At 42.3% G+C, this 26179-nt stretch overlaps 1 protein-coding gene across 1 annotated transcript in view; it reads right to left on the minus strand.

The window, feature by feature from the left end:
• Positions 1-26179, minus strand: part of ELAPOR1 (endosome-lysosome associated apoptosis and autophagy regulator 1) — a 116068-nt gene that overhangs the window by 25659 nt on the left and 64230 nt on the right. Inside the window, exons 2-8 of the mRNA XM_007949807.2 lie at positions 24778-24898; positions 22447-22639; positions 15397-15544; positions 14790-14870; positions 14115-14220; positions 13818-13967; positions 707-795 (exon numbers count right to left, since the gene is read on the minus strand). Coding sequence (XP_007947998.1) covers positions 707-795; positions 13818-13967; positions 14115-14220; positions 14790-14870; positions 15397-15544; positions 22447-22639; positions 24778-24898 — 888 coding nt within the window. The remainder of the gene's footprint in view (positions 1-706; positions 796-13817; positions 13968-14114; positions 14221-14789; positions 14871-15396; positions 15545-22446; positions 22640-24777; positions 24899-26179) is intronic.

The following is a 26179-nucleotide window of genomic DNA, read 5'->3' on the forward strand; positions in this document are numbered from 1 at the left end:
ATGGCTAAGCAAATGAAAGATGCCAAGCAAAAGAAAATGAAAGAAATGTTTTTTTGAAACAGAGCCCATGTGAATAAACACATGTCAAACAAATGTGGCAAAAGCAGCTTCTGACCTGAAAATGAACAAGGCCATCTGGTTGTGCTTCCCTACTGTTATGGATTGAATTGTGTCCCTCAAAAAAATGTGTTGGAAACCTAATTCCTATACCTGTGGATGTAACCCTATTTGGGAAGAAGGTTTTCATTATTATGTTAATGAACCCATGTCAGTGTAGGCTGTGTCCTAACCCTAATCACTTTTGAGATGTAAAAAGAGATTAGGCACAGAGAGCAAGTACAAATGGGGAAAAGATAGTTGCCATGTGGAGATCACCAAGGAACTGAGAAATGATAGACTAGAGAAGCTGAAACAAGGATGGTCCTCAGAACAGAGAGAGAGCCTCCCTCTAAAGCCAGTACCTGAATTTGGAATCCTACTCTCCTAAATCGTGAGGAAATAGATGGCTGTTATCAAAGCCACCCGCTTAGTGTTATAGCAGCGCCAAGAAACTAAGACACCCACTGGCCCTGAGCTCGCTGTTGGGGCCTGTGGGACTTGATCTGGTGCCAGCTCTGCTGACTACTTGAACACAAAAGAGCATTAAAGCCCAAGGAAGGGGAGACAGTCTGCCAGACAAAATGGAATCCAAAATGTTGCTACCCACCTCTCCATTGGCATCACAGGCCGTGTGTGTGTAGAAATAGTCTTTGTCTGTGCAGGCTGGACGCACTTTACAGGTGGAGGATCCTTTTTCTAAATTGCAAAAACAAGGACAGATATTTGAAATTACAAAGGGAAGCAGAGCTCTTGACCACATGCTCATGACCTCAAGACTCCTGAGCCCTGAAGTAAATCACCACGCAGATATTGCTGAAAAGAGAAACCCTGCGCACCACCCTTCCTCTTGCCATTCAGTAGCATCCTGAGTCTCATTTCCAGTCCCTAAAGCCCTGCCCAATAGGATGCTCCTTTGCCCCTCTCCGAGGTGCTGATGAAAGACTATTGGCCCTACACTATAGGTGTAGGGTGTGGAGATGTGGATTGGCCAAGGGACTGTACTCAAACCAAAGGGAAGATGTAGTTGAAAAGAGCATCTTTCAGGACTCCCAGGTTAACCACCAGCAGCCCAAGATCCCTAAAACCTGTCATCTTCCAAGTGCTTTAGAATTTCTGGAAAACCCAGTGTGGTTTTTCTCTTCCTGAGGCATTGAGGCATTGCCTTCATCCTCTAATTCTTTCCCTGAATGTTCTTGTAGTATCTGCCCAGAATGACTGCCTTCCACCTTTATTTTCCCTTCTTCATGAAACTGTCCTAGCAAATAAATTAACAATTTCCTTAAATTGTACTTAAGACATAAGGCTCCTTCAACTTTTCCCAACCCAAACATCCCAGCACTATATTTAACCCTTGTCGTGTACCTAATAAGCCAATGTTATTAACCACCAGTTTGATTCTAACCTGAATGCTCTCCTATGTCTATGTTAGTTCTACATTAACTTTATGAAAATCTGGGTGGCAAAAACTATTTTGATGCATCCCTTTTTAAAGCAATGGATTTCACCTTTTTTTTTTTTTTAATTACAAATTGTTTTGATAATTTGAAGAAAGAGCTGCTTTCTCCATCCAGAGAAATATACACGATTCATGCAAATAATAATTTCCAGGGAATTCACTTATTCCAGAATAAAAACCATTGCTTTATAGGATACACAGTACAACATTACTTCTAAAGTTCCTACTGTGTTATCCACAGATAAGCATTTAATAATGGTGAGAACTTCTCTCTCTCTTTAGATATATGTCCTTGCAGGCAGTATGACATAATGGAATAAGATTTTAAGTCTGACATATCTGAGTTTGAACTACAAATCATTATGTAATAGCTGTATGACTTTAGGCAAATTACTTAATGACTTTGAGTCTTGGCTTCCTTGTTTATCCAAACCAAAAACCAAATCCATTGCCATCAAGTCAATCTTAACTCATGGTGACCCCATGTGTAACAGAGTTGGACTGCTCCGTAGGGTTTTCTTGGCTGAAATCTTGATGGAAGCAGCTCACCAGGTCTTTCTCCCATAGTGCCTCAGGATGGGCTCAAACCACCAACTTTTTTTTGTGTGTGTGTAATTTGGGTGAAAATTTACAGAGCAAATTCATTTTCCATACAGCAGTTCACATACACTTTGTCTCATGACATTGACCACAATTTACCACAATGCAACAGCTCCCCTCCCACTTCTTCCCCAAAATTACTTCTTCCGTGTCCATCCCTCCATGCACTCCTGCCCCCTGAGCTGTCTCCTTGTGCATAAGCAGCCCTTCTTTCTCCCATGATTGTTCTCTCCAAGGAGTGTATCTACCTCAGGTAGATGTTTAACTCATATGCCTCTCTTTTGTTTGGCTGCAAGCCACAGGTGTGGGTTCAATTCCAGACCTGAAGGGCAGTTAGGGGCCATAGTCTCAGTGGTTCTACCAGGCTCTTATTGGACCAGCAAACCTGGTCCCCCCTTTTTTCTTTTTTTCTCCACATGATTTCGAGTTTTGTTCCACATTGTTCTCCCTCTCTATCCAGGATCTCCTACATAGATCCCTCTCCAAGTGGTTGACAGTGTCAAACCATCAACTTTTAAGTTAATAGTAGAGTACAAACCATCTGCACCACCAAGGGACCTTCTCTTGTGTGTTGTTGTTGTTGTTGTTGTTATGTGCTGTCAAGTTGGATCCAACTCATAGTGACCCCTCCTTGGGTTTCCAAGGCAGTATCACTACAGAAGTAGATTGCCCCATCTTCCTTCCAAGGAGTGGCTGGTGGATTTGAACGGCCAGCCCTCTGGTTAGCAGTCAAGTGCCTTAGCCACTATGCTACCAGAGCTCCCTCTCTATCCAGGATCTTCTACATAGATCCCTCTCCAAGTGGTTGACAGTGTCAAACCACCAACTTTTAAGTTAATAGTAGAGTACAAACCATCTGCACCACCAAGGGACTCTTGTGTGTAGAGCAGAAATGATACCTACTTTGCTGGGATCAGCACATACCTTGCACACTACAAGTAGGTACTCACTAAACGATGGTGACTATTATTACCTGGGTTTGTGGGGCTTATTCTTATTTGGTACAGGAGACTTAAGGAGTCCTGGTGTCACAATAATTAAGTCCTTGACTGCTAACCAAGCGGTTGGTGGTTCAGACCTACCAGTCACTTTATAGGAGCAGTTCTACTCTGTCATATAAGGTCGCTATGAATTGGTATTGACTCAATGGCACACAACAATAGGAGACTTAATAAGGATTAAAAGTCTCCTTTTCCTTCCAGTTAAGGGCTTATTTCTCAACAGATCCTTTCTTCTTCCCAAGACATCAGATGAGTTCCTAGATTATAGAACCTCCTAATTACAGCCTATTGGCCTGCACTGGGGAGTTCCCTTAGTGGCCCATTTCCACACTTCTATCCCTGTCTTATTAGCTTGGGCAAGAGGGAACTGGTGGCTGAGAAACAGCTGGGGTCTTCTCAGCTCATTCACTTGGTTAATAAGCCGAAGGCCTAACTCGGCATAGACCTCTGCTTTTGACTGACTTGGCCAGGAGAAATATGGGGATAGATGTTGAAAATGTGCCAACTCCCAGGCCTTGCATATTGGTTCTAATAAACTGCAAGTAATGTGTTAGAAAATACATTTCACACACACACACACACACACACACACAAAGAAAAACCTTTTCCTGCTTACCAAATATTTGTTCAACCTGACATCTAGCTCCGGGTTTCAGCAAAAATTGCCCAGCTGTTTACATACTGACAGCTGTCAAGGTGGTTCTAATAAATGATTAACTCAAATGCTGAGGCAGACCTCACTTTTCTGGCTCAGGTTTGATCCAGGCTTGAACGTTGGGTACTAGTCAGTCTGAAAGATCTGCCTAGATATTTGGTAAGGGAGTGACAAGTAGGACTGGCCTGTGCAAAACTGAAAGAAGATAAAGCTTTCGTAGACAGCCCCAACTCCTCTTTCTGCACCTTCTTCCTCCTTTCAGTATATTCTCCCTGCCTCCAGAAGTACAATGTTCTCATTGTGATTCGCTTTGCCAAAGGAAAGCACTTTCCTTGAGGATTTAAGAACTGAATGAACACAAGATCCAGCTCAGATACCAGCTCAGACCCTGGGCAAATCCCTTAATCTCCCTGAGCCTGTCTTTCCTGTTGTGATGGAGAAAATTCTGACTCCCAGTGACCATGTAAGACAAGGTAGAACTGGTCCATAGGGTTTCCTAGGCTGTGATCTTTATGGAAGCAGACTGCCACATCTTTCTCCTGCAGAGCAGCTGGTGGGTTCGAGCCACCAACCTTTCAGATAGCAGCCAAGCACTTAACCACTGCACCACCAGGGCTCCTGTCTTTATTCATTTATAAATGGAGAAATAACTCCTGCACTATGATGTGAGTAGCAAAAGAGATTATGTTTTATAAATTGTAAAGTACTATACAAGCAACCTATCATTATTACCTGCTGTTGCTGTTAGGTGCTGTCAAGTCAGTTACAACTCATAGAGACCCTGCCACAGAAGAACCACTGCCCAGTCTTGTGCCATCCTCACAATCATTGCTGTTTGACCCCACTGTTCCAGCCACTGTGTCAATTCATCTTGCTAAGGGTCTTCCTCTTTTCTGCTGATCCTCTATTCTACCAAGCATGATGTCCTTCACCATGGACTGGTCCCTCCTGGTAATACATCCAAAGTACTTGAGATGAAGTCTTGCCATCCTTGGTTTTAAGGAGCATTTTGGCTGTACTTCTTCCATGACAGACTTATTCATTCTTCTGGCAGTCCACAGTATATTCAATATTCTTTGTCAACACCACAATTCAAAGGCATCAATTCTTTTTCAGTTTTCCTTATTCATTGTCCAGCTTTTGCATGCACATAAGGTGACTGAAAATACTATAGCTTGGGTCAGAAGCACTTTAGTTCTCAAAGTGGTATCTTTGCTTTTTTAAAACTTTAAAGAGGTCTTTTGCAGCACATTTGCCCAATGCAATATGACATTTGAGTTCTTGACTGCTGCTTCCATGGGTGTTGATTGTGGATGCAAATAAAATAAAATCATTGATAACTCCAACTCTGACTCATGGTGACCCATGTATGCCAGTGCAGAACTGTGCTCCACAGGGTTTCCAATGGTCTTTCTTCCAAGGAACCTATGGGTGGACTTGAACCTCTAACCTTTTGATTAGCAGCCAAACATTAAACATTTGCTTCACCCAGAAACTCTCCATTGCTATATAGATCCACCTTAGTTCAGGCCCTGGACACCAGAAATGGCCCTATTCTGTAAAATCTTCCAATTGTGGCCTCTCCCTCCAGCCATTCCCTTTCTCATCCAGTCTTCACATGGCAGACAGAATGGTCTTTCAAAAGCATATGTTACTCCCCTATTTTAAATTTAATGGCCTCCACTGATAATAAGGGGAGCGCTGGTAGTGTAGTACCTAAGGCACTTGACTGCTAACCAGAAGGCTGGTGGCTCAAACCCACCAGCCACTCCTTGGAAGGAAGGCTGAACAATCTACTCCCATAGTGATACTGCCTCGGAAACCCAAGGAGGGGTTGCTATGAGTCAGGTCCGACTCAACGGCACATAATAACAACAATAATTGATAATAAGATCAAATTCCAACTTTCAGCTCTGGCACAGAACGATCTCTCTGTAATCTTTTCCCTGCTCACCTCTTAGCCTTGGATGCTACTTCTCTCCACCTAAGCTCCAGCCATACTGAATTATTGTTTCCTGAGCCTTCTGACTTTGGCTCACACTTCTCTCCCAAAAGTCCTATCCCCATCAATTACCAACTCATCAAAACTCAGCTCATCTTTCAAGACCATACTTAGTGAACCCTTTCCTTCCTCCTCAGAAAGGACTGGCTACTTTCCTTTTTTGACTCCAATGCATGCTGTATTCATTGTTCCCACCCCTGTACCTACTGTACCATGGTGTACTTAGGTATATACATAACTACATGCTGCTTCTAGTTATAAGCTGGATGGTAGTCCCTGGAGTGGGTTCAGCTGTAACTCTAGCACTAAGCCCAGGGCTTGGTACATGGCAGGCACTCAGAATATATTTCCTAAATGGATGACTCATTGGTCATAGGGTCTTCTGCCACCCCGTCATACACATTCCATTATAGGCTCTCATCACTTTCCTTGGTTTTTGCCAATCTCCCGTTGACCCTGTATTCTGGAAGAGTCAAGCCTTAAAGGAGTTTGACTCTTTTTGTACCTCAAGCTAGACAAGTGGTCAAGAAGCTGACCATGTTCTTCAAAAGAGAAATGAAGTCAAAGGGACAGATTGAGAAATTGGTGGAAGAAAGAGAATAATAGAATCCAAGAATCAGAGTCCTAACCTAGCCCTTTCATTACAGCTTTCTAGATAAAAAGCCATTTACATAGAGTTGATAAAAACACTCCTGTTGTTGTTATATGCCGTCAAGTCAGATCTGACTCATAGCGACCCCTCCTTGGGTTTCTGAGGCAGTATCACTACGGAAGTAGATTGCCCCATCTTCCTTCCGAAGAGTGGGTTTGAACCACCAGCCTTCTGGTTAGCAGTTAAGTGCTTTAGGCACTATGCTACCAGAGCTCCTAAACTCCTAGGCAGTTTTTTTTTTTTTCCCCTGGAACCACTTTGCCAGCTGCTTGCACCTTGCTACCCTTGTACAACTGCTGGGCTGGAAAGAGAGCTAGAGGCTTGGACTAACAAAGGATACTATTGATGGAGGTGGAGCGAGACCTAGGGAGGGCAGGATAAGAAATTCAAGTGGAAAATCAGAAATTTAGACTTAGATAAAAGCTTCCCCCCAAATCTAAACACTGTTGTTCTTACTGAAAACTACACTCATTTGGCAAGGTCTGTGTAGATAAATATGACTTTTGTTTTAGGAATAGTGTAGAAATAAGTAGTTCACAAGGTCAATAGCAGGTCTTAGCTGAGCAAATACAAACTGTAACACCTGTGTGGGGTGTTGGTGTGTCTGTACAGAGATAAGGGGTGTGCTTGAGAGAGGCCTCATGCAGGGTTTACATATGGCTCTGTGTGAGAAAGGAAAAATGGAAAAAAGGGAAAATAGGTATGCGTGTGCAGGGGAGGAGAGGGGACTCTTTCTCTCTCCTACTTGTTTGTTTCAGAACTTGCCCTGGAGACTTGCCCCTGCGCCAACCACTGGGCTGCCTGAGAGAGGGGGCCTCTGGGGACATGCTTACCTATCACAGGAACCTTGTTGCCACCAGAACTCCTTCAAATGATCTGGTTCTGTTTTTCAATTTGGGATTCTTTAGGAAGCTATCCAGGGCTTGTAAAAGTGGGCCACTTCCAGCTGTCCCTTCCTTTTCCCTTAGAGCAGTGGCTTTCAAACTGTGTTCCAAGGAACCCTGGAGTTTCTAAAATTGCCGCTTTTGAATTCCATAGATGCTCAGGTTGATAATAGATTGTAATTGCCATCTTTCGCCTTTGCTCTCAAAGTGTTTTTGCTCATCAATACAGCCTCATGGTTCTTATAAATTAACTTTTGTAGTAATTGTTATTACTCGGAAGGAAGGTTGGGCAATCTACTTCCATAGTGATACTGCCTCGGAAACCCAAGGAGGGGCGCTATGAGTCGGGTCCGATTCGACGGCACATAACAACAACAACAACAGTAATTGTTATAAATTAAAAAAATATATTTCTACCTCTTTGATTTATTATACCTATTATTTATAATTCTAACTTTATTATATAGGTATAATAAGAAAAGAAAATTTCACTGTTTAATATATGTAATGTATTTTAATTGTGATTTGGGTGCAAATTTACAAAGCAGATTTGTTTTCTCTCAACAGTTCATGCACATTTGATTTTGCAGCCCCAATTACCATCCCCAATCATAACAAACTCTCCTCCCTTCTCCCCTCTGTGATTTTCCCCTCCCTGTGCCCTTCTTAACTATTTACTCCTGTCTGCCCAGCTTTCCCTCTGTGTGGGTGGATGCATCGCCCTGGGGTAGGTGTTCTGCATGTAGGTCTTTCTGTTGGGTTGAGAGCCAATCCATGGAAGTGAGTCCATTTCCAGGCCCAAAGGATAACCTGGCTTCATAGTCTCGAGGGTTCCACCACTCTCTATCCAACCACTAAGTCTAGTCATTCTTGTGTTTTTTAATTTTGTTCCACATTTTTCTCCCACTGTATCCGGGATCTCCAATTCTGATTTATTCCTTTCTGAGTGGTTGGCATTGGTATCCAGGCACCATCTAGTTCTTATCTCTGGGTTGTGAAGGCTGAGGTCTTCGTGGCTCACCATATCTTTGGACTAATTGTTTGGGATTTTATTTCTATTGTCTTATCCTGGTTTTTTGTTTGTTTGTTTGATTTGAAGTTGCTTGTTGTTTCCTAGACATTTTGAAGTTGTTTTCTTTAACTGTTAGTTATATATGTATTGATTTGTTTTGCCTTGATTTTCTGTTTAAATATTTTTGCAAGGGTGGAGCTGGTGTATTTTATTTTTTGGGGTTATGAATTCAGGTGTACAGTTGCTCTGCAGTTTTCTTTGTGTTGATGGAATCATTGTGGGAAATGTGGATGTGGGTCTCTGTTCATCATGAAGGGGATTTAGAGTTGGGATGAGCAGATGTTGTGGTGGCTTAATGTGGTTCTTCTATTGGGTGAGGCAGGGGAAAGGGGAAAAAAAGAGGAAGAAAAGAAAAGGAAAAAAAAAACCAAGGCACCACTAGCGAGTCCCTGCTTTCCGCATTTTAGTGGTTACTGCTGGTTCCTGGGGTTTGTTTTGAGTTTGCTTGGAATGGCTACCAATGATGACTGTTTTGTTGTTACTCACAGACCCGCGGTTCAAAATTGGTTAGGGAGCCACTACTTTCCACTTGGGTTGGATAGCTGCAAAAACTCCATATTCTGGACCCCTCTGGGCTAAAAAGCTGTCCTGGAAGAGCTAGATCCCTGCCTTGCGCTGTGAGCTCATCCCAGGACCTGCCTACCTGCTGTTGTGTATTTCCTCCCTTCTCCCTTTCTGCTCCCAGCTCAGGGGCAACCTGAGCCAGAATGTTTTTGCTCTGTTTCTCAGAAATGTTGTCCACTTACTCAGCTCAGTTCCAAGGTTACCATCAGAAGCTACTGTTGTGGGTAGTCCGAGTCCCCAAAGCCACCATTAGCACCCGGGTGTTCCTGCTTTCCTATTCTCTCCCTGATTTTCTCCGGTATTGTTTAGAGAGTTTTCCTTTTCTCTGTTTTACTGTCTCACCTGCCACAGGGCAGATTAATTTTACTTTTTCTTGGCTGTTTACTCTTCTTCTTCTTTTATTCCCCTCCTTCTCCACTAAATCTGGCCTTCTCTAATTTAATGAGCTGTTGACAGCCCCAGAATCCCTGCTTCAAACTGCTGCACCTAGTTTTTCTGGCAATAAGATGGTAAAGGGAACAAACTTGTAGGCTACAGGTATGACGCCATCTTCCAGCCCCTGGACTAATTGTTACCAAATGACTTTGATTTTCTTCACTCTTCTTTGCTCCAGAGGAGAGGAGACCAATAGTTGCATCTTAGATGGGTACTTAAAAGCTTTTAAGACCCCAGTGACCACTACCAAAGTAAGATGTAGAACAAGATTTTTATTTATTATGTTGTGCCAATTGAACATGATGTCCCTCAAGACTATGGTCTCAAGCCTGCAGGCCCAATGATTCTCTCTTTCAAGGTGTTTGGTTGTCTCTGAGAAACTACTCCAACCTTTCCTCTGTTACTTCTGTAATGTATGTGGATAATTTTGTAGCACAAGTATGTATGTAAGACTGTCTTCAGCCAAATCTATCCTTGGTCTTGGGTATATTCCTGTTCACCTACCCCTACCTGATCTTCTCACTTCTCCATGTATTTACCTGTAGCCTCGTGTTTGGTGCCAGTGGTAATGCAGGGTTATGCATGTAATAGTATTTGCCTCTGTTGTCTATATCTTTTGTACATGTTTCTGTGTCCTCCTTTTCCCCATTGTCACTGTGCTGGTCACAGACTCTTTCCATACCGCCCCTCCCCACACCCCAAACAGCACGTGACCTCCAGCTACTCTGAAATTTTCTTTCCCCTTCCCTCCCATACCCAGTAACCAACAAAGTAAATTTCCTTCTCTGCCTAAACCTTTCCTTGACTTTTTACAATAATAGACTCACACAATATTTGCCCTTCTGTGATTGACTTATTTCACTCAGCATAATGTCCTCCAAATTCATCCACATTATGAGATAATTTGTGTATTTTTCATTATTCTTCAACATTGCATAGCATTCCGTTGTGTGAATGTACCATAGTTTGGTTACACATTCATCTGTTGATGGGCACTTAGGTTGTTTCCGTCTCTTTGTTATAGTGAATTGTGCTGCGATGAACATGGGGTGTGCTTATGTTTATTCGTGTCTTGCTTCTCATCTCTTTAGGATATATTCCTAGTAATGGAATTGCTAGATCAAATGGTTTTGTTTTCATTTTTTTAAGGTAACACCATACTATTTTCTACAGTGCTGTACCATTTTCCAGTCCCGCCAGCCGTGTATGAGAGTTCCAATATCTCTGCATCTATCTTCACCAGTATGTGTTGTTTTGTCTTGTTGAATTATTGCTGGGATAAAATGATATCTCATTGTTGTTTTGATGTGCATCTCTCTAAAAGCTAATGATTGTGAGCATTTCCCCATGTGTTTGTTGCCTACCTGTATATCTTCTTTAGTGAAGTGTCTGTTGAATGTCTTTTGCCCATTTTTGAATTGGATTGTCTTTTTGAGGTGTTGAAATTTTCTATAAATTTTAGAGATAAGTGCCTTGTCAGATATGTCATATATATTTTTCCCAATCTGTAGGTTCTCTTTTTACCCTCTTGGAGAAGTATTTTGATGCACATAAGAATTTAATTTTTAAAAGGTCCCAGTCATCTAGTTTCTCTTCTACTGCTTGTGCATTTTGGGTTATACTAGATAGTTTATTTATGCCATAAATTAAGGCCCCTCAATTTTCCCCTGTTTTATCTTTGATGAACTTTATGGATTTTACATTTAAGTCTTTGATTCATCTTGAGTTTGTTTTTGTGTATGGTGTGAGGTATGGAGCTTGTTTAATTTTTCTTCAAGTGGATATCCAATTTTACCAAAGCCATTTGTTAAAGAAGGTATCTCTTCCCCATTTAATGGGTTTTGGTCCTTTGTCAAAGATCCACTGTCCATAGATGGATGGGTCTATTTCTCTGTTTTTTATTCTGTTCCATTGGTTTATTTGTCTATCATTGTACCAATACCATGCTGTTTTGACTACTGTGGCTGTATAGTAGGTTTTGAGATCCGGAAGTGTGAGACCTCCTAGTTTGTTTTTCTTCTTCAGCAGTGCTTTGCCTATCTGAGATCTCTTTCCTTTTCATATGAAGTTAGTGATTGGTTTTTCCATGTTCTTAAAGAATGTTGAAGGAATCTGGATTGGGACTGCATTGAATATATATATTGTTTTGGGTAGCATTGACATTTTCACAATATTCAATTTTCCTATCCATGAACATGGCATATTCTTCCATTTATGTAGATCTCTTATAGTTTCTTGTAGTAGTGTTTTGTAGTTTTCTTTGTATAGGTCTTTTGTGTCTGTGGTAAGATTTATTCCTAAGTATTTTATCTTTTTTGGTAGCTATGTAAATGGTATTGTTTTCCTTATTTCCTTTTCAGAGGTCTCTTTGTAGATATAGAGGAATCCAACTGATTTTTATATGTTGACCTTGTATCCTGCCACTTTGCTGAACCCTTGTTTTAGTTCCAGGAATTTTTTTTGCTGAGTCTCTTAGGTTTTTTATGTATAGAATCATGTCATTTGCAAATAGAGATAGCTTTACTTCTTCTTTGTCGATTCAGATGCCTTTTATTTCTCATCTCTTGCCATATTGTCCTGGCTAGGACTTCCAATACAATGTTAAATAGAAGTGGTGATAGAGGGAATCCTTGTCTGGTTCCTGTTTACAAGGGCAATGTTTCGAGTCTTTCTCCATTGACAATAATGTTGCCTGTTGGTTTTGTGTATATGCCCTTTATTATGTTGAGGATTTTCCCTCTATTCTTATTTTGCTGAGAGATTGATCAGGAATGGGTGTTGTATTTTATCAAATGCCTTTTCTGCATCAATTGATATGATCATATGGTTCTTTCCTTTTGTTTATGTGGTGGATTACATTGATTGTTTTTCTGATATTGAATCATCCTTGCATACTTGGTATGAATCCCACTTGGTCATGGTGTATTATTTTTTGATATGTTGTTGGATTCTGTTGGCTAGGATTTTGTTGAAGATTTTTGCATCTATATTCATGAGGGATATTGGTCTGTAGTTTTCCTTTTTAGTGGTGTCTTTTCCTGGTTTTGACATCAGTGTTATGCTTGCTTCATAGAATGAATTTGGAAGTAGTCCATCATTTTCTATGTTCTGGAATAGTTTGAGTAGTATAGGTGTCAGTTCTTCCCTGAAAATTTGATAGAATTCTCCAGTGAAGCCATCTGGGCCAGGATCTTGTGTGTGTGTGTGTGTGTGTGTGTGTGGCAGGGGAGGGGTAGTTTTTTATGACCTGTTCAATTTCTTCTTTTGTTATGGGTCTGTTCAAGTATTCTGTCTCAGACTGGGTTAGTTTAGGTAAGTCTTGTGTTTCTAGAAATCTGTCTATCTCTTCTAGGTTCTCTAATCTGTTTGAGTACAGCTCTTCATAACATTCCATTATTATCTTTTGTATTTCAGTTGGTTCTGCTGTGATGTCCTCATTTTCATTTACTACTCATGTTATTTGCATCTTCTCTTTCTTTTCCTTTGGTAAATTTGCCAGTGGTTTGTTGATTTTGTTAATCTTTTTAAAGAACCAGCATCTTGTCTTGTTGATTTTCTCTATTTATTTATTTATTTTTTGGCTTCATTTATTTCTGCTCTGATCTTTATTATTTCCTTACTTCTGGATACCGTAGGTTTCTTTTGTTGCTCTTTTCCTAATTGTTAGAGTTGCTGAATTAAAATATTGATTTTCTTTCTTTCTTTTCTTTTTTTTTTTTGATGTGTGCATTTATTGCTATAAATTGACCTCTGAGTACTGCTATCACTATGTCACAAAGGTTTTGCTAAGTTGTTCTCATTCTCATTTGTTTCTAGAATTTTTTTTTTTTTTAATTTCACACTTTGTTTCTTCTGTTACCCAGTAGTTTTTGAGCTGTATATTATTTAGTTTCCACATATTTGGGTTTTTTTTCCCTTGGACTTTCTATTGTTGGTGTCTAATTTTATTCCATTGTGATCTGAGAAGATGCTCTGTAGTATTTCAATGTTTTTAAATTTGTTGAGGCTTGTTTCGTGTCCTAATATATGGTCTATTCTGGAGAATGATTCATGTGCACTGGAAAAGAATATGTATTGTGCTTTTGTTGGGTGGAATGCTCTGTATAGGTCTATGAGGTCAAGTTGATTGATTTCACCACTTAATTTTTGTCTATTTTACTCACTGTTGTATTCCAGACACCTAGAATAGGATCCAGCAGATAATAGGTGCTCAGTAAATATTTACTGAAAGATTTGCTCTTTGTTTCTAGAGCAACTAGAATAGAAAGAATGTTCAAGGACTCATAAGAAAAGATTTAAGAATGATGTTCAGCTTAGCCAAAGTGATCAGTCTACTTCCTGTTTTGCCTGGTGGATGTAACCCCCCACCAAACTCTCCCCACCTTCAGAAACATCACCTGAGTATTTGTCATGGTCACACTGATGGCAAGATGTTTCTCCTTTATTTGAGTAAGAGTTTGCTGGGCAGAGTTCACAGAAAGAGGAGCCCTGCTTGGCTGCATATGTGCCAGGCTTGCAGGGGAAGCATTCTGAAGTGTAGGCCACCCCTAGGGAGGAGGAACAACACAGAAAGGCAAGGATTGAGTATCCAGGCTGAGCTGCCTGGGGACTGACTTCCACCCACCCCTCAAAGTCAAGAGGTCAAGATGCCAGCAGTTAGTAGCACGCCCCAGATTGGACCCCATTCTTTGTACCTGTTATGGCGATGTTTCTCACCAGCACAGGCTTCGGTGCTTTGGACCACACTGAGAAGGCTGTGGTTCTCCAATACAGGACATTATTGCCTCGATTTAGCTCCACCTAAAAACCACAAACAGGAGAAGTTAGTGCAGTGGCAGAGATAGATATTGCTGACCCACCTCTCATTGGGACCCCTCCTCTTACAGCCTGCATGATAATGTCTATTCTGATCCTCAGCTTGGCCCTTCCTCCCATCTTAGCTTTTGCTTTCTTCTTCTAAGCCTCCTCTTACAACCCTTGCATGCTCCCTCCTACTGCTCCTTCAGCCATATATACCATAAACATCTCTTATGGTGAGACCAATAAGGGCACCTGTGAGTGTTGATGACAATGTGACTGATATTCCTTATTCCTCTCTGGTTCTAATCATCTATCCCCCATCCCTAGAAGACCAAGCCCTTAAAGCTGGGAAGCTGTTGGTCTTGGGGGTCAAGTTATAGGAGCAACAAGTCAGCCCATGCCCGGATTCTAGCATGAGAAGGAAAGAGACTATAGCATTCTTATCATGTCAGATCCTATCTTCTAGGGACAGAGGGATGGGAATCCAGACAAAGGGGAAGCACTTTTTGGAGGAAAGTCTTTGGCCCTTTTTCTAGAGTCCCCAGGAAGAAGGTAGGTCTGATACCCACACTGTGGATCTCCCATCCTTTCTCTGTGGTTTTGATCCACCTGGAGTCATCCACATTGGGCTGGCATTGGTCATTCTGTACCTGGGACAGCAGGAGGTCAGGATCAGGTTTTAGCTTTGTGAACAAATGAGTTCCTTACCCCACACTGCTCCAGCCACCCCAGGAGGGTCCTTCTGGTGGTCAAGTCATGGGGTAATACACTCATATTCCACCACCTCAAAGAAAGAGACAATAGTATTTCCTTTAGTTGCTGATTCCCTCTAGGGCCTGTGCTCAGAATCCATGAACCTGGAAGTAGGACTGGAGCCACTTGCACAAATACAAAATATCTGTTCACTGACACCAAAGAAATAACTTATAACCAGAAGCTGTTCACATGCTGTTTTCATATCTGAGCAGGACAAACATCTAGAAATCCCCCAGACTACTGTTCCTCATCAGAGTTCTCTGAAGTCTGTCTCATCTCCTCACCTCTTGAAGCCTCAGCTCACCCAGAGGGAAACCACTGTGCAGATTTCCCCAGCAGGCTTATCTTTGTGATTTCTGTAAATGAGTCTGAGCCTCAGAGATTGCTGACATCCCACCTCCCACTTGGGTAGGAGCTTACGAAAAACTCGAAGATGATGCTGTTGTCTGGATAGTAGTACTCAAAGTTGACAGTGCCCGACTGCTTCAGGTTGACGGCGTACATCAGCGTAGCTGTGCACTCGTCTGTGTTGGAGGCGATGTAGTCACCCCGAGGGACCCACTTGGACCTGTGAGAGGATGGGAGCCAGTGTCACAGGCAGAGGCATAGCCCCCCTGGCCGTGAACAATGCGCAGGTCTCGAGTTCTGTTAGGTCTCTGTCCATAGGGGAAATCCAGATGTGTGATTCACAAGATGAAGCTAGTGAAAATTCTCATTGATGAGTTATAAAAGAAGCTCTGAGCAGATTAAGATGCTTGAGATACAGCCAACAAGAATAATACAGGTCCCCTTGCCACACACACACACACACACACACACTCACCTTCTTCAAAACTACCCTGAAATAGATGGCAGGTGAAATGGAGGGGTAGATAACATTTATTGGTTGCTTGTTATCTGACAGGTATTGAACTAGGTGTTTTATATTCATGGTTGCTTTATTTTGTTCCATTGAATTGATGATGAAACCACGTACTGGAGAATACCTCGCCCAATATCACACAGCTAGTAAGAAGTAGAGCTGGGATTCAAACCCAGGCCTGTCCAACTCCAAAGTTGTCAAAAATAGTCAATAGACACAGTTATTCTTTAGTACCTAGAGGTCCAGTCTAGTCCAGCCTGTTTTTATGGAAATGCTCACTCTAAGATGGTAATTGGTTTGGGTGGGAAGGGAGAAATCCAGAGAACTGCAGACACAATCAATTCATTCATGTCTATTTTACCTCCTAAATCTCTCTCAAATCTGCCTACCCTGCCCACGGTCCCTCCAGGCCCCCAACTCACCATCATCGCTGCAAAAGCCTCTTAGATCATCTCCCTGCATCCTGTCCTGTCCCTCCAACCCCTTCTCCACACTGTGGCAAGAGAGATCCTGCAGAACAGAAGTCTGACCACATCAATCCCCTGCTTAAAATCCTTGTGACTCCATGTTGCTCTTAGAATAGAGTCCAGACCCCTTGCCCACTCTCTAATCTTCAGTCATACAGAATTTCTTTCAATTTGTCTGCCAAATTTTCTGTCACCTCTAGGTCTTCCCACCTGCTGTTCCCTCTTTCTGGAGCACACTTCCTCTTCCCTCCCTCCATTTAACACCTACTCATGTCTTAGGATAAATGTCACCTCCTCTAGGAAGTCCTCCTTGACTCTTTTATCTGGCTCTGCTATGTGTGCTCATATCTCTTTATTTCTCTTGCTATAGCCACAATCTGTCTATTTTATTTATTTTAAAATATATTATGAGATATTTAAGACATATACAAAGATATAACGAACACTCTTCTACTCAAAACTCAAGAAAGCCTGTGCACCTCCAGTTAACCTCACCCTCTTTCCTATCATATAATCCCTTCCCCACGCCAAGTAACCATTTTCTTGAATTTGGTGTTTTTCATCCTCACATAGTTCTCTATCCTTTACTAATCATATATGTATCTCTAAACAACATACTGTGCAGTACTGTTTTGCTTGCTTTTAAATTTTATGTAAATGGTATCATACTCATATATTCTTCAACATGCTTTTTTTGGGGGTTCAATATAATGATTGTGAGATCCATCTATGTTCACACAGGTAGTTCTACTTCTTTCATTTTTATTACTGTATAATATTCCCTTGTGTGACTCTACCATATTTATTTATTCATTACTTGTTGATGGATGTTTAAATGGTATTTTATTTTCTTGCTAGTGTATACACCCTGCTATGAAAACTCTTATTCCTGTCTCCTTGTACGCATATCTGAGTAGGATGCCTAGAAGTAGGACTGCTGGGTCAGAGGAAATGGACCATACTGCCACATTGGTCTCCAAAGTGGTTGTAAAATTCACACCCCATCACCAGCATCAGAAAGTTCCTGTTGGTCCACATCCTTACCAAACTTGGAACCACCAGATTTTAATGTTGCCAATATGATGTGGGGTGAGGTGGTGTCTCATTGTGCTTTTAATCTTATTTCCCTGATTACTGTGGAGGTTGAGCATCTTTTCTTAGTTTATTTGCAATTTGGCTTTCCTTTTCTGCTCATACTTCATTTTAACTCTTAAGTAAGTGTTTGTCTTCCTGGCTAGGCTGTAGATGCTGTGAAGGCGGAGGCCATACCTTATCTTGCTTACTATGGTCACGGAGGACCTCCTAGAGGAGATGACTTTTATCCTAAGACATGAGCAGGAATTAAACAGAGGGAGGGAGGAGGAAATGTGTTCCTGGAAGACAGAACAGCATGTGGGAAGGCCCAAGGGGGTGAGAGAAAGTTTGGCAGAAGGATTGAATTCCAAGGACCAAACACTGGGTCTGACATATAGGGGAACTCAGGGAATTATACAGATAATGTGGGAAATAGGGCTCAAATACAATCCCACTATTTCCCTGTTTTGCCTGAGAACAGCCTGGGTTTCCAGTTACTTATAATGACCACCCAAGGATAAATTTTCCCCTGTATTTGCCAGAATAACATGGTACTTCCAGCTCTTCAATAGTCAGTGTTATTCTGAAAATGGGAACATGTCCAAAATACTTAAGCTGAACTCATCCTAAATACCCTACTCACACCCATCTAGTCAATTCCAACCCAGAGTGACCCTATAGGGCAGAGTAGAACTGCTCCACAAGGTTTCCAAGGCTATAAATCTTTATGGAAGAAGACTGCCTCATCTTTCTCCCATGGAGCAGCTGGTGGGTTCAAGCCATTGATCTTTTGGTTAGCAGCTGAATGCCTTAACTACCACACCACCTTGTTGAAACAGACAACATTTAATGCTGATGTGCTACACGGAATCAGCTATAAACAACTCTTTAAGTTTGATGAATTATTAAAAGAATGCTGTGAATGGGTTGCATCTGCAAAATGCATCACAACTCTGATTTCTGTCAGAGTTGTTCCTGGTGAAGATTGTCTGATGCTCAATAATAATAACATTTTGATGAGTTTCTAGTTCTGGACATTGTTCTAAATTCTTTATGGGTATAACCTCATTTATGTCCCTGGGTGGTACAAATGGTTAACCATTCAACTACTAGTCAAAAGTTTGGTGGTTCAAGTCCACTCAGAGGTGCCTCAGAAGAAAGGCTTGGCAATCTACTTCCAAGAAATCAACCATTGATATCACATCACATGAGTCAGAATTGACTCAACAGCAACTAACAACAACAAAACTCACGTCATTTAATTCTCATTTCAACCTATGAGAGGGTTGAAACTGAGGCACAGAGGTGATTAGGAAACTTTACCAAATTCATTCAGCTGTGATATGTCAATAAACATATCATTTCACCATGGTCCTGGGGAAGCAGAGTTTTTCAGAAAGGGATTCTCGCATAGCAGGCCATCCAGACACTGTGACTCCTAGCCTACCTCACACAGTGTGACACTGTATCATAAATTCATGAAAAAAAAGGAGAAATTGTATGGGCAAACTTAAAAGTTTCCAGTGTTTGAGATCTCTCTCTTTATTTTTTCATTTTGATTGGGGTGAAACATATATAACAAAACATGTACCAATTCAATCATTTTTACATGTACAATTCAGTGACATTAATTACATTCACCATATTGTGTAATTACCACCACTATCTGTTTCCAAATTTTGTCATCACCTTAACAGAACCTCCATACTCCATAAGCAATGGCTCCTTGTTTTCCTTTCCCACCCATCCTAGTAACTGCTAATAAACTCTGGTCTATATGGTCATCGAAAGATCAAGCCCTAGAAAAGGACATCATGACAGAGTGAGGGAAATCTTCACAGAGATGGATTGACACAGTAGCTACCACCACGGACTTAAGCATACTAACGACTATGAAGATTGCCCAGGACCTGGCAACAATTCGTTTAGTTATGCGTAAGGTCACCACAAGCTGGAGCCTACTTGACAACCACTCAATGAACAACAACAACAGTAAATATTTGCTTTCTCGAGATCTCTTTAATGTTCACATCTTTCTCAAATTCTTGTTTTCACCTTCGCAGTATTTGGGCTTCTGTTCTTCCTTCTTCATTCACTAATACACAGCATCCATTCTATAGTACACTTTTCCCTTCTGTTTCCCTTTGTTTATCCCAGTCTCTGACCTCAGTCTGTTCCCAGCACCTTTTACCCCTGGAACTTCTACTCAAGAACCATGCATGATTCCCTGAGGGCTCAGGATCCCAACTTGGAAATTGTTCAGCGGTCTGTTTTATTCCTGATTCTTAATTTTGTGTCTACTCTGTTAGATACTCTGTTAGAGCCTAGAGACATGGCAGTGAAAAAGAAGATCCCATCCCTACCCTCTTGGAGTTTGCATTCTATTTCTAGTTATGGACACAAAAACTTAACAACTAATTACACAATTAATCATAACTGTAATAAGGGACATAAAGAGAAACATGACATGATACAAGAGTTTGTAACGCGAGTCTGTGGTGTTAGGGATGGCTTTGAGGAAGTAACATTTAGGCTGAGAACTGAGGAGTAAGTGGGAGTGATCTAGGAGAAGAAATGGAGAAGAGTGTGTGCAAAGGTCCTGAGGAGGGAGGGAACATGGTCACCAGTGTAACCGGAGCATAATAAGCAAGCAGGAAAAGAACTGGAGAAATGGGCAGAGGATGGAGGACAGCCTGAGGAGATTGTTGCAGCCCCTGGGAAGGCACTGGCTTTTATCCCAAGAGCAACAGGAATCCATAGAATCCAAGGTCTTGATCAGGAAAGGGTTGCTATTAGATCTGTGCTTTAAGAAGAGCAATTTGGCTGTTGAGTGGACAGTGGCCCAGAGGAGTCTGGGAGTGGATGCAGAGACAAGTTGGGAGTCTCTTATGGCAGAACAGTCAGGCGGTGGCATTGGCTTGTGTCAGGATGGAGGCAGTGGAGTTGGATTTGGGTAAATATATGGTTGAACAGGAAAGCCAGATGCTTGGGGTCTTGGTTCCAGCTCAGTAATTGCCTTTCTGATGGTGGGGAAACCACAATACCTGTTAAGGAGGCCATTTCCTATCCATCTGTGCAGAGGAGAAACATCCTTTCTCTCCCTCCCACGGATGTTGTGGGTGCCTTGAGATCCAGACTCCAAAACACTGCGTGCCCTGGAAGCACATCTACCTCGCTGAGGTGTGTTATTAACGGGCCCACATCCTCCCTGGCTGAGAAATAATGATTTCTGGTCTCTCAGCAAGGACCTCAGGGAACTGAGAAATGTTTTCTTTGCACAAGCAGGAATTGATGTAGTGAGCCAGGCTCACACATGTTCAGAGTCAAGCACATTCTCTATTAGGACTTAAGTGGGGGCTGGTTGTCTTAACCCACACATTACCTCTCTTTCCAGCTCTAATACCCTCTTATCTCTAGCTTCAAGACCAAGCCTGGCCTTGTCATGCTAATAACTTTGGCACATAAAATGGAACTCTAAACTAACATTACAGTTGGACTATTAAATGCCTGCTGCGTGGCTCAGACAATGGTACTTCTAGGAGATCTGAGTATAGGAATAGGAGAAGTCGCCACCAGTTTGAGAAATCCAAGTGTGACACAATTATTGAGTCCTTTTTATCCATTTGATTGCTAGGTGTAAGGGGAACTCCCATTTACTTTCCTCTTGTATTCATTGTTAATATTTAACCAAGAACAATATACAATTGCCTTTGACAACTTTGCACCCTGCACTTTCATTCCCCAGTTCCCAACATTGCCTGGCCCCTGAGAAAAGCAATTTAAAGGTGCCAGCATGGGGCCGTAGAAAGCATGGGGCTTGTGTTTGAATTCCAGCCTCACCAGCTGAAAGCTGGGTAACAAAGGGCAAGTCACTTAACCCCTCTGAGCCTCCAGTTCCTCATGTGTGTAATGGGAACAATAGTATTTCACAGGGTCCTTGTGGGATTATGGAAGATAGTATATGTAAAGCAGCTAAAAATTGTTTGCCATTGAATTGATTTCAACTCATGGTGACCCCATGTGTATCATAGTAGAACTGTGCTCCATAGGACTTTTTTTCTTTTTCTTTTTTTTTTTTTTTGTTGTGATTTGGGTGAAAATTTACAGAGCAAGTTCACTTTCCGTACAGCAGTTCACATACACTTTGTCTCATGACATTGACCACAATTCATCATAATGCAACAGCTCCCCTCCTACTTCCTCCCAACAGTTACCTCTTCCCTGTGTCCACCCCTCCATGCACGCCTGCCGCCTGAGCTGTCTCCCTGTGCATAAGCAGCCCTTCTTTCTCCATAGAGTTTTTTTAATGAATGATTTTTTGAAAGTAGATTGCCAGACCTTTCTTTCAAGGCACCTTTGTGTGGCCTCAAACCTCCAATCTTTGGGTTAGCAGCCAAGCATGTTAACCGTTTGCACCATCAGGGCCTCCCCTGGCATATAGAAAGCATATAATTTAATTCCTATCCCTGAACTTAAAGGTGCAAGGATATGACAGGGATAGCTTATCAGTTCTCCAAGTGCCCTGGGCTGAACTTTTCAATTACTGGCAAAGATCTGCTGAGCCAGAAAAATTTCTGGTCATCAGGGTCTCAGGGCTATGGAAAATCTTAGCTACCACTGACCAAAGCTCTAGTCCTATTCATCCCCCAAAAAACCTATGAATTCAGATTTGGCAGAACCAGTTTTAGAACTTAGCACCAAAGCCGGGAAGATACTCAACCCTTTGCAAATGGTGTTCTAGTCTAGGAGAGGAAGTTTAGTGGCTGATCTAAAACTCAATGTGTAACCCCAGTTGGGTTCATTTTAAATGGACTGGGCCATTTCAACTTAGTCTCCCTTGTTCAATTCTACTCTCCTGTTTCTCACTTCTCAAAAATGCCTGTCAGTCCCTGTTAAACTCCAGTCAGTAAAGGTGGGCGGAGGTGGAAGTCAGAACAAGCAGTCTAGGGGACCTGTTCCAGCCCTCACCCTAGCAGCTCGGGTCCTTCTCCCCTCCATCCTCCTACTCAGTCTCAGGAGCAGCAGAGGAGCTCCCCAGCGCTCCTGACAAGAAGAGGGAGAACTCACGAAGTGCAGTTCTCTTTGGACTCAGTGACACCATCTTCCATCTCCATGTTGGTTGCAAGGTTGGCAAAGCCATGCGGCAGTTCATCCCACTCGTCGAACCGGATACCGGTGCCCAGGGAGTAGCGGCCCTCAGCGCATGGCTTACATGACTGGTCCTTCATATCCAGAAACTCTCCAGCATTGCAAGAGAAGGCTAGAAAAGAGAGCAAGGGCAAGGGGAGGGGTGGTGAGACCATTGTTGCCCCAGGAGAATGACAAGGTTGTGGGAGAAGCATAGGACCAGGATCTAGTTTGGCCTGTTAAGATTTAGGGCTGTGGCACATACTGCATGATTCTGTTTACATGAAATGTCCAGAATAAGCAAATCCATGGTGATAGAAAATATTCGTGGATTCTAAGGGCTGGGGAGAGGGAGGTTTGGGTACTGCTGATGGGTACAAAGTATCTTTTTAGGGTGATAAAGACATTCTGAAATTAGATAGTGGTGGTAGTTTACAATTTGGTGAATGTACTAAAAACCACTGAATTGTATACATTAAAAGGATGCATTTTATGGGCTGTACATGATATCTCAATACAGCTATTGTTTTTTAAAAAGAAAAAAGATTTCAGTCATGGAAACTCTGCCTTGCAATAGGACTTTGGTTTGTCCCTGACAGTCTTGTTTCCCAGGATGAAGTGCCTTGGCCATTCTGAGAGCTCTCCAGTGGTGAAGATAACCAGGTCCCATGGTGCAGACCCCTCTGAATGGTGCAGTTCTGCCTTGAATGTCCCCCTTGTGTCTCTGGCCCTTGTCTTCTCCTTCTTGGTTCCACTGCTGCCATGCTAGTTGACATTCTCATGACCTGTGAACTCAATCACCATTGCAATGTCCTCCTGACTAGTTCCTTGTTCCTTGCTTTTGTTCATTCTGTGGTCCGAGGTATCTTTCTAAAACATTATCTGGTACTATTTCCCCTTTACATAAAAAATCATCAGGCACTCCCCTTTGGCTGCAGAATTAAGTTCTCAGCCTGGCATTCAAAGTCTTCCACAATTTGCCCCAATCTAACTTTCTAGCTCAATCTCCCAGTGTAGACCTTTCTCCACCCCAACCTCATGCATCACCTTCCCTGTGTGGCCTCCATCCTGGACCACATGCTCTTCCCTGAATGTGTCTGTTGTGCTTCCACTACTAAACTTTTGCTCAAGTGGTTCTCCCAGGGGTTCCTGATACCTGAGCACCCATCACCCCCATTCTTTGTCATGCCATATTATCACATTGTATTTATGTCTGCCTCCCACTAGGATGGGAGCTCCTCTAGGGATGGCTGGCTCTTTGATTGGCACAGATAGACACAGAAGGAGTTCTATGAAGATTTCCAGGGGAAAAAATGAGTGAATGGATGAATACCTGCTTCCTCCACCAGCTTCTAGAGGCAGAAACTGTGCCTGGTTTATCTTTGTGGGTCACATAGCACATGCACAACCCAGTGCTTACACAGAGTAGGAGGTCAGTAAAGTCAGACAAGCTCACAGAAGATGAATCCTTTGATTCCATTGGTCACATCTCAGATCTTAGCAATATCTATTCATTCATTTAACAAGTATTGATTTGCTTATCTACTGAACTAGGTTCTGTGCTAAGCTCATTTTAGAGTTTAAAAGCCCATAAGCTCCTTCCCAAATCTTCAAATATTCCTTAATTCTAGTCCCTGATTTGCACTGTTGTCTCCTTTGCATTCCTAAGAGAACAGTGCAGAGGAAATAGCTATCAATTGCAGTAAAGTTGTGACTACAGAGCCACAGAGGTGGGGATAGGAGCTGCAGGCAAACACTGCCTTTCTAATTGCACAGTCAGATCCACCAGTCAGGGAAGATTTTCTTTCCCTAAGCTGATGCCCGATGCATTTTAAAGGTCTATGGCTGCAGAAATTTATCTTCTCTGGCTTCCTTTTCAAGAACAAAAATGAACCACAGTCTTCCCTAATGACTGATTGTGGCTGGTGAGTGTAGATTGGATAGAAGTGCACAGACAACAAAGAAAGTAGATGCAAGCCAAAAAAAAAAAAAAAAAAACTCTATGTGCAGCACACAGCTGGAATTACTTATGCTAAGCCTCTGATGGGATTTAAATGAAAAATAAATAAATAAATAAAAGCAAATTCAGATACTCAGTTTGCATCCATGAAATGAAATTTCTGCACCAAATTTCAAAAGGGTTGAGGGTAGAGGCTACCTGGGGGAAAGATCTGGTTCCCTAAGGTAGCTGCGAAGCCAGGAAGGGGGTGGCTTGGGGTAGGGGCCAAGGCTGAGGGGGCAGGATGGCCCTGGAGAGTGATGGCTGCTTACAGCACTCGGTGCCCTTGACGGGGTCGGGCAGGCTGGTGCACAGGCCCGGGGTGTGCGGCACGGCGACCCTCCACCTGGAACCTGTGCTGTCGCACGCCGTGTACTCATAGTGGTACTCAGACTGCAAGGGAGAGAAAAGTGGGCAAAATGTGCATTAGCAGTGGCCAAGCATTATCATTGTCCCCCCTGCTTCCTGACCGGCATCATGGTTCTGACACTCATCATCACAGTAACGGGCTCTTGGATCCCTGGCAGGGAACAAGGCATCTTGGTTCTGAACTGATTGTTAGGAAGCATGTATGTAATTTGGACCATTCTTCCCCATTTGGTCATAATCTAATCCCTAAACCTGCTGCCCTCGAGTTGATTCAGACTCACAGCAATCCCACAGGTTAGAGAGAAGCTCAATAGCATTTTCTTGGTTGTCATCTTTACGTAAGAATATCTCCAGGCCTTGCTTCCGTGGCACCACCAGGTGGGCACAAACCATTTGCACCACTCAGGGTCCTGACTTAGTCCCTAGAAATCTATTTTCTGTGTGGCTTTCTTTGCTATTGTGTATAAATAAAGTCCTGATGGACCAGAGGGATGCAGGAAGGTAAATAAAGAATGGGATAGAACAGGTGGAGTTTTTTTGCCCCAAACTGTAGCATTGTAATGTAAGGACTGGTCACTGACTATTTTGCAAAGGATTGTTATGGAAGCTGTACTTCCATTTTACTGTGTTCCACATGTGCCCACTTCCTCCCTTGCGTTTGATGAAATTGTCGTATTTAACCAAGGAAGGTGATGTGCTCTCTCCACGTGAGCCTGTTCATGCCTAACTTTTCCATGCAATGGGAAAGTCGCAGTTCAATCGCTTTATCTGAACTGAAAGGAGCCCTCTTGGTACAACAGTTAAGTGCTTGGCTGTTAGCTGAAAGGTTGGCAGTACAAACCTACCAGTTGCTCTGTGGGAGAAAGATGTGGCAGTCTGCTTCCTTAAAGATTTCAGCCTAGGAAACCCTATGGGGCAGTTCTACTCTGTCCTATAAATTCGCTATGAGTTGGAATTGACTTGTTGGCACACAAATAGCGGGGTGGGGTGGGGTGGGGTGGAGCACTACTTGGGAGAGAGAAAACACAAAAACATTACTTGGGAGAAAGAAAACACAATAGACATTTCCTACTCTTTATCTTTAAAATCTTGTAATAAACAACACAGCATGGAATTAATGATTTTGGCTCTGAGAAGTATTTTACAATCTGCACTTTCCTAAAGCTCCATCTAAGCCCAGAGGTACTTTGTATTACTGTATTCATTTAAAAAAAAAAAAATAGAATTAATGTTCCCCTTTAGCTCACATGGGCAGCTCTGGTGGCATAGTGCCTAAGGCACTTGACTGCTAACCAGAAGGCTGGC

The sequence above is a fragment of the Orycteropus afer genome, unplaced genomic scaffold (assembly GCF_000298275.1).
Source record: "Orycteropus afer afer isolate SDZICR_OR568_19922 unplaced genomic scaffold, OryAfe1.0 scaffold00010, whole genome shotgun sequence".
In the NCBI taxonomy this organism is placed as follows: Eukaryota; Metazoa; Chordata; class Mammalia; order Tubulidentata; family Orycteropodidae; genus Orycteropus; species Orycteropus afer.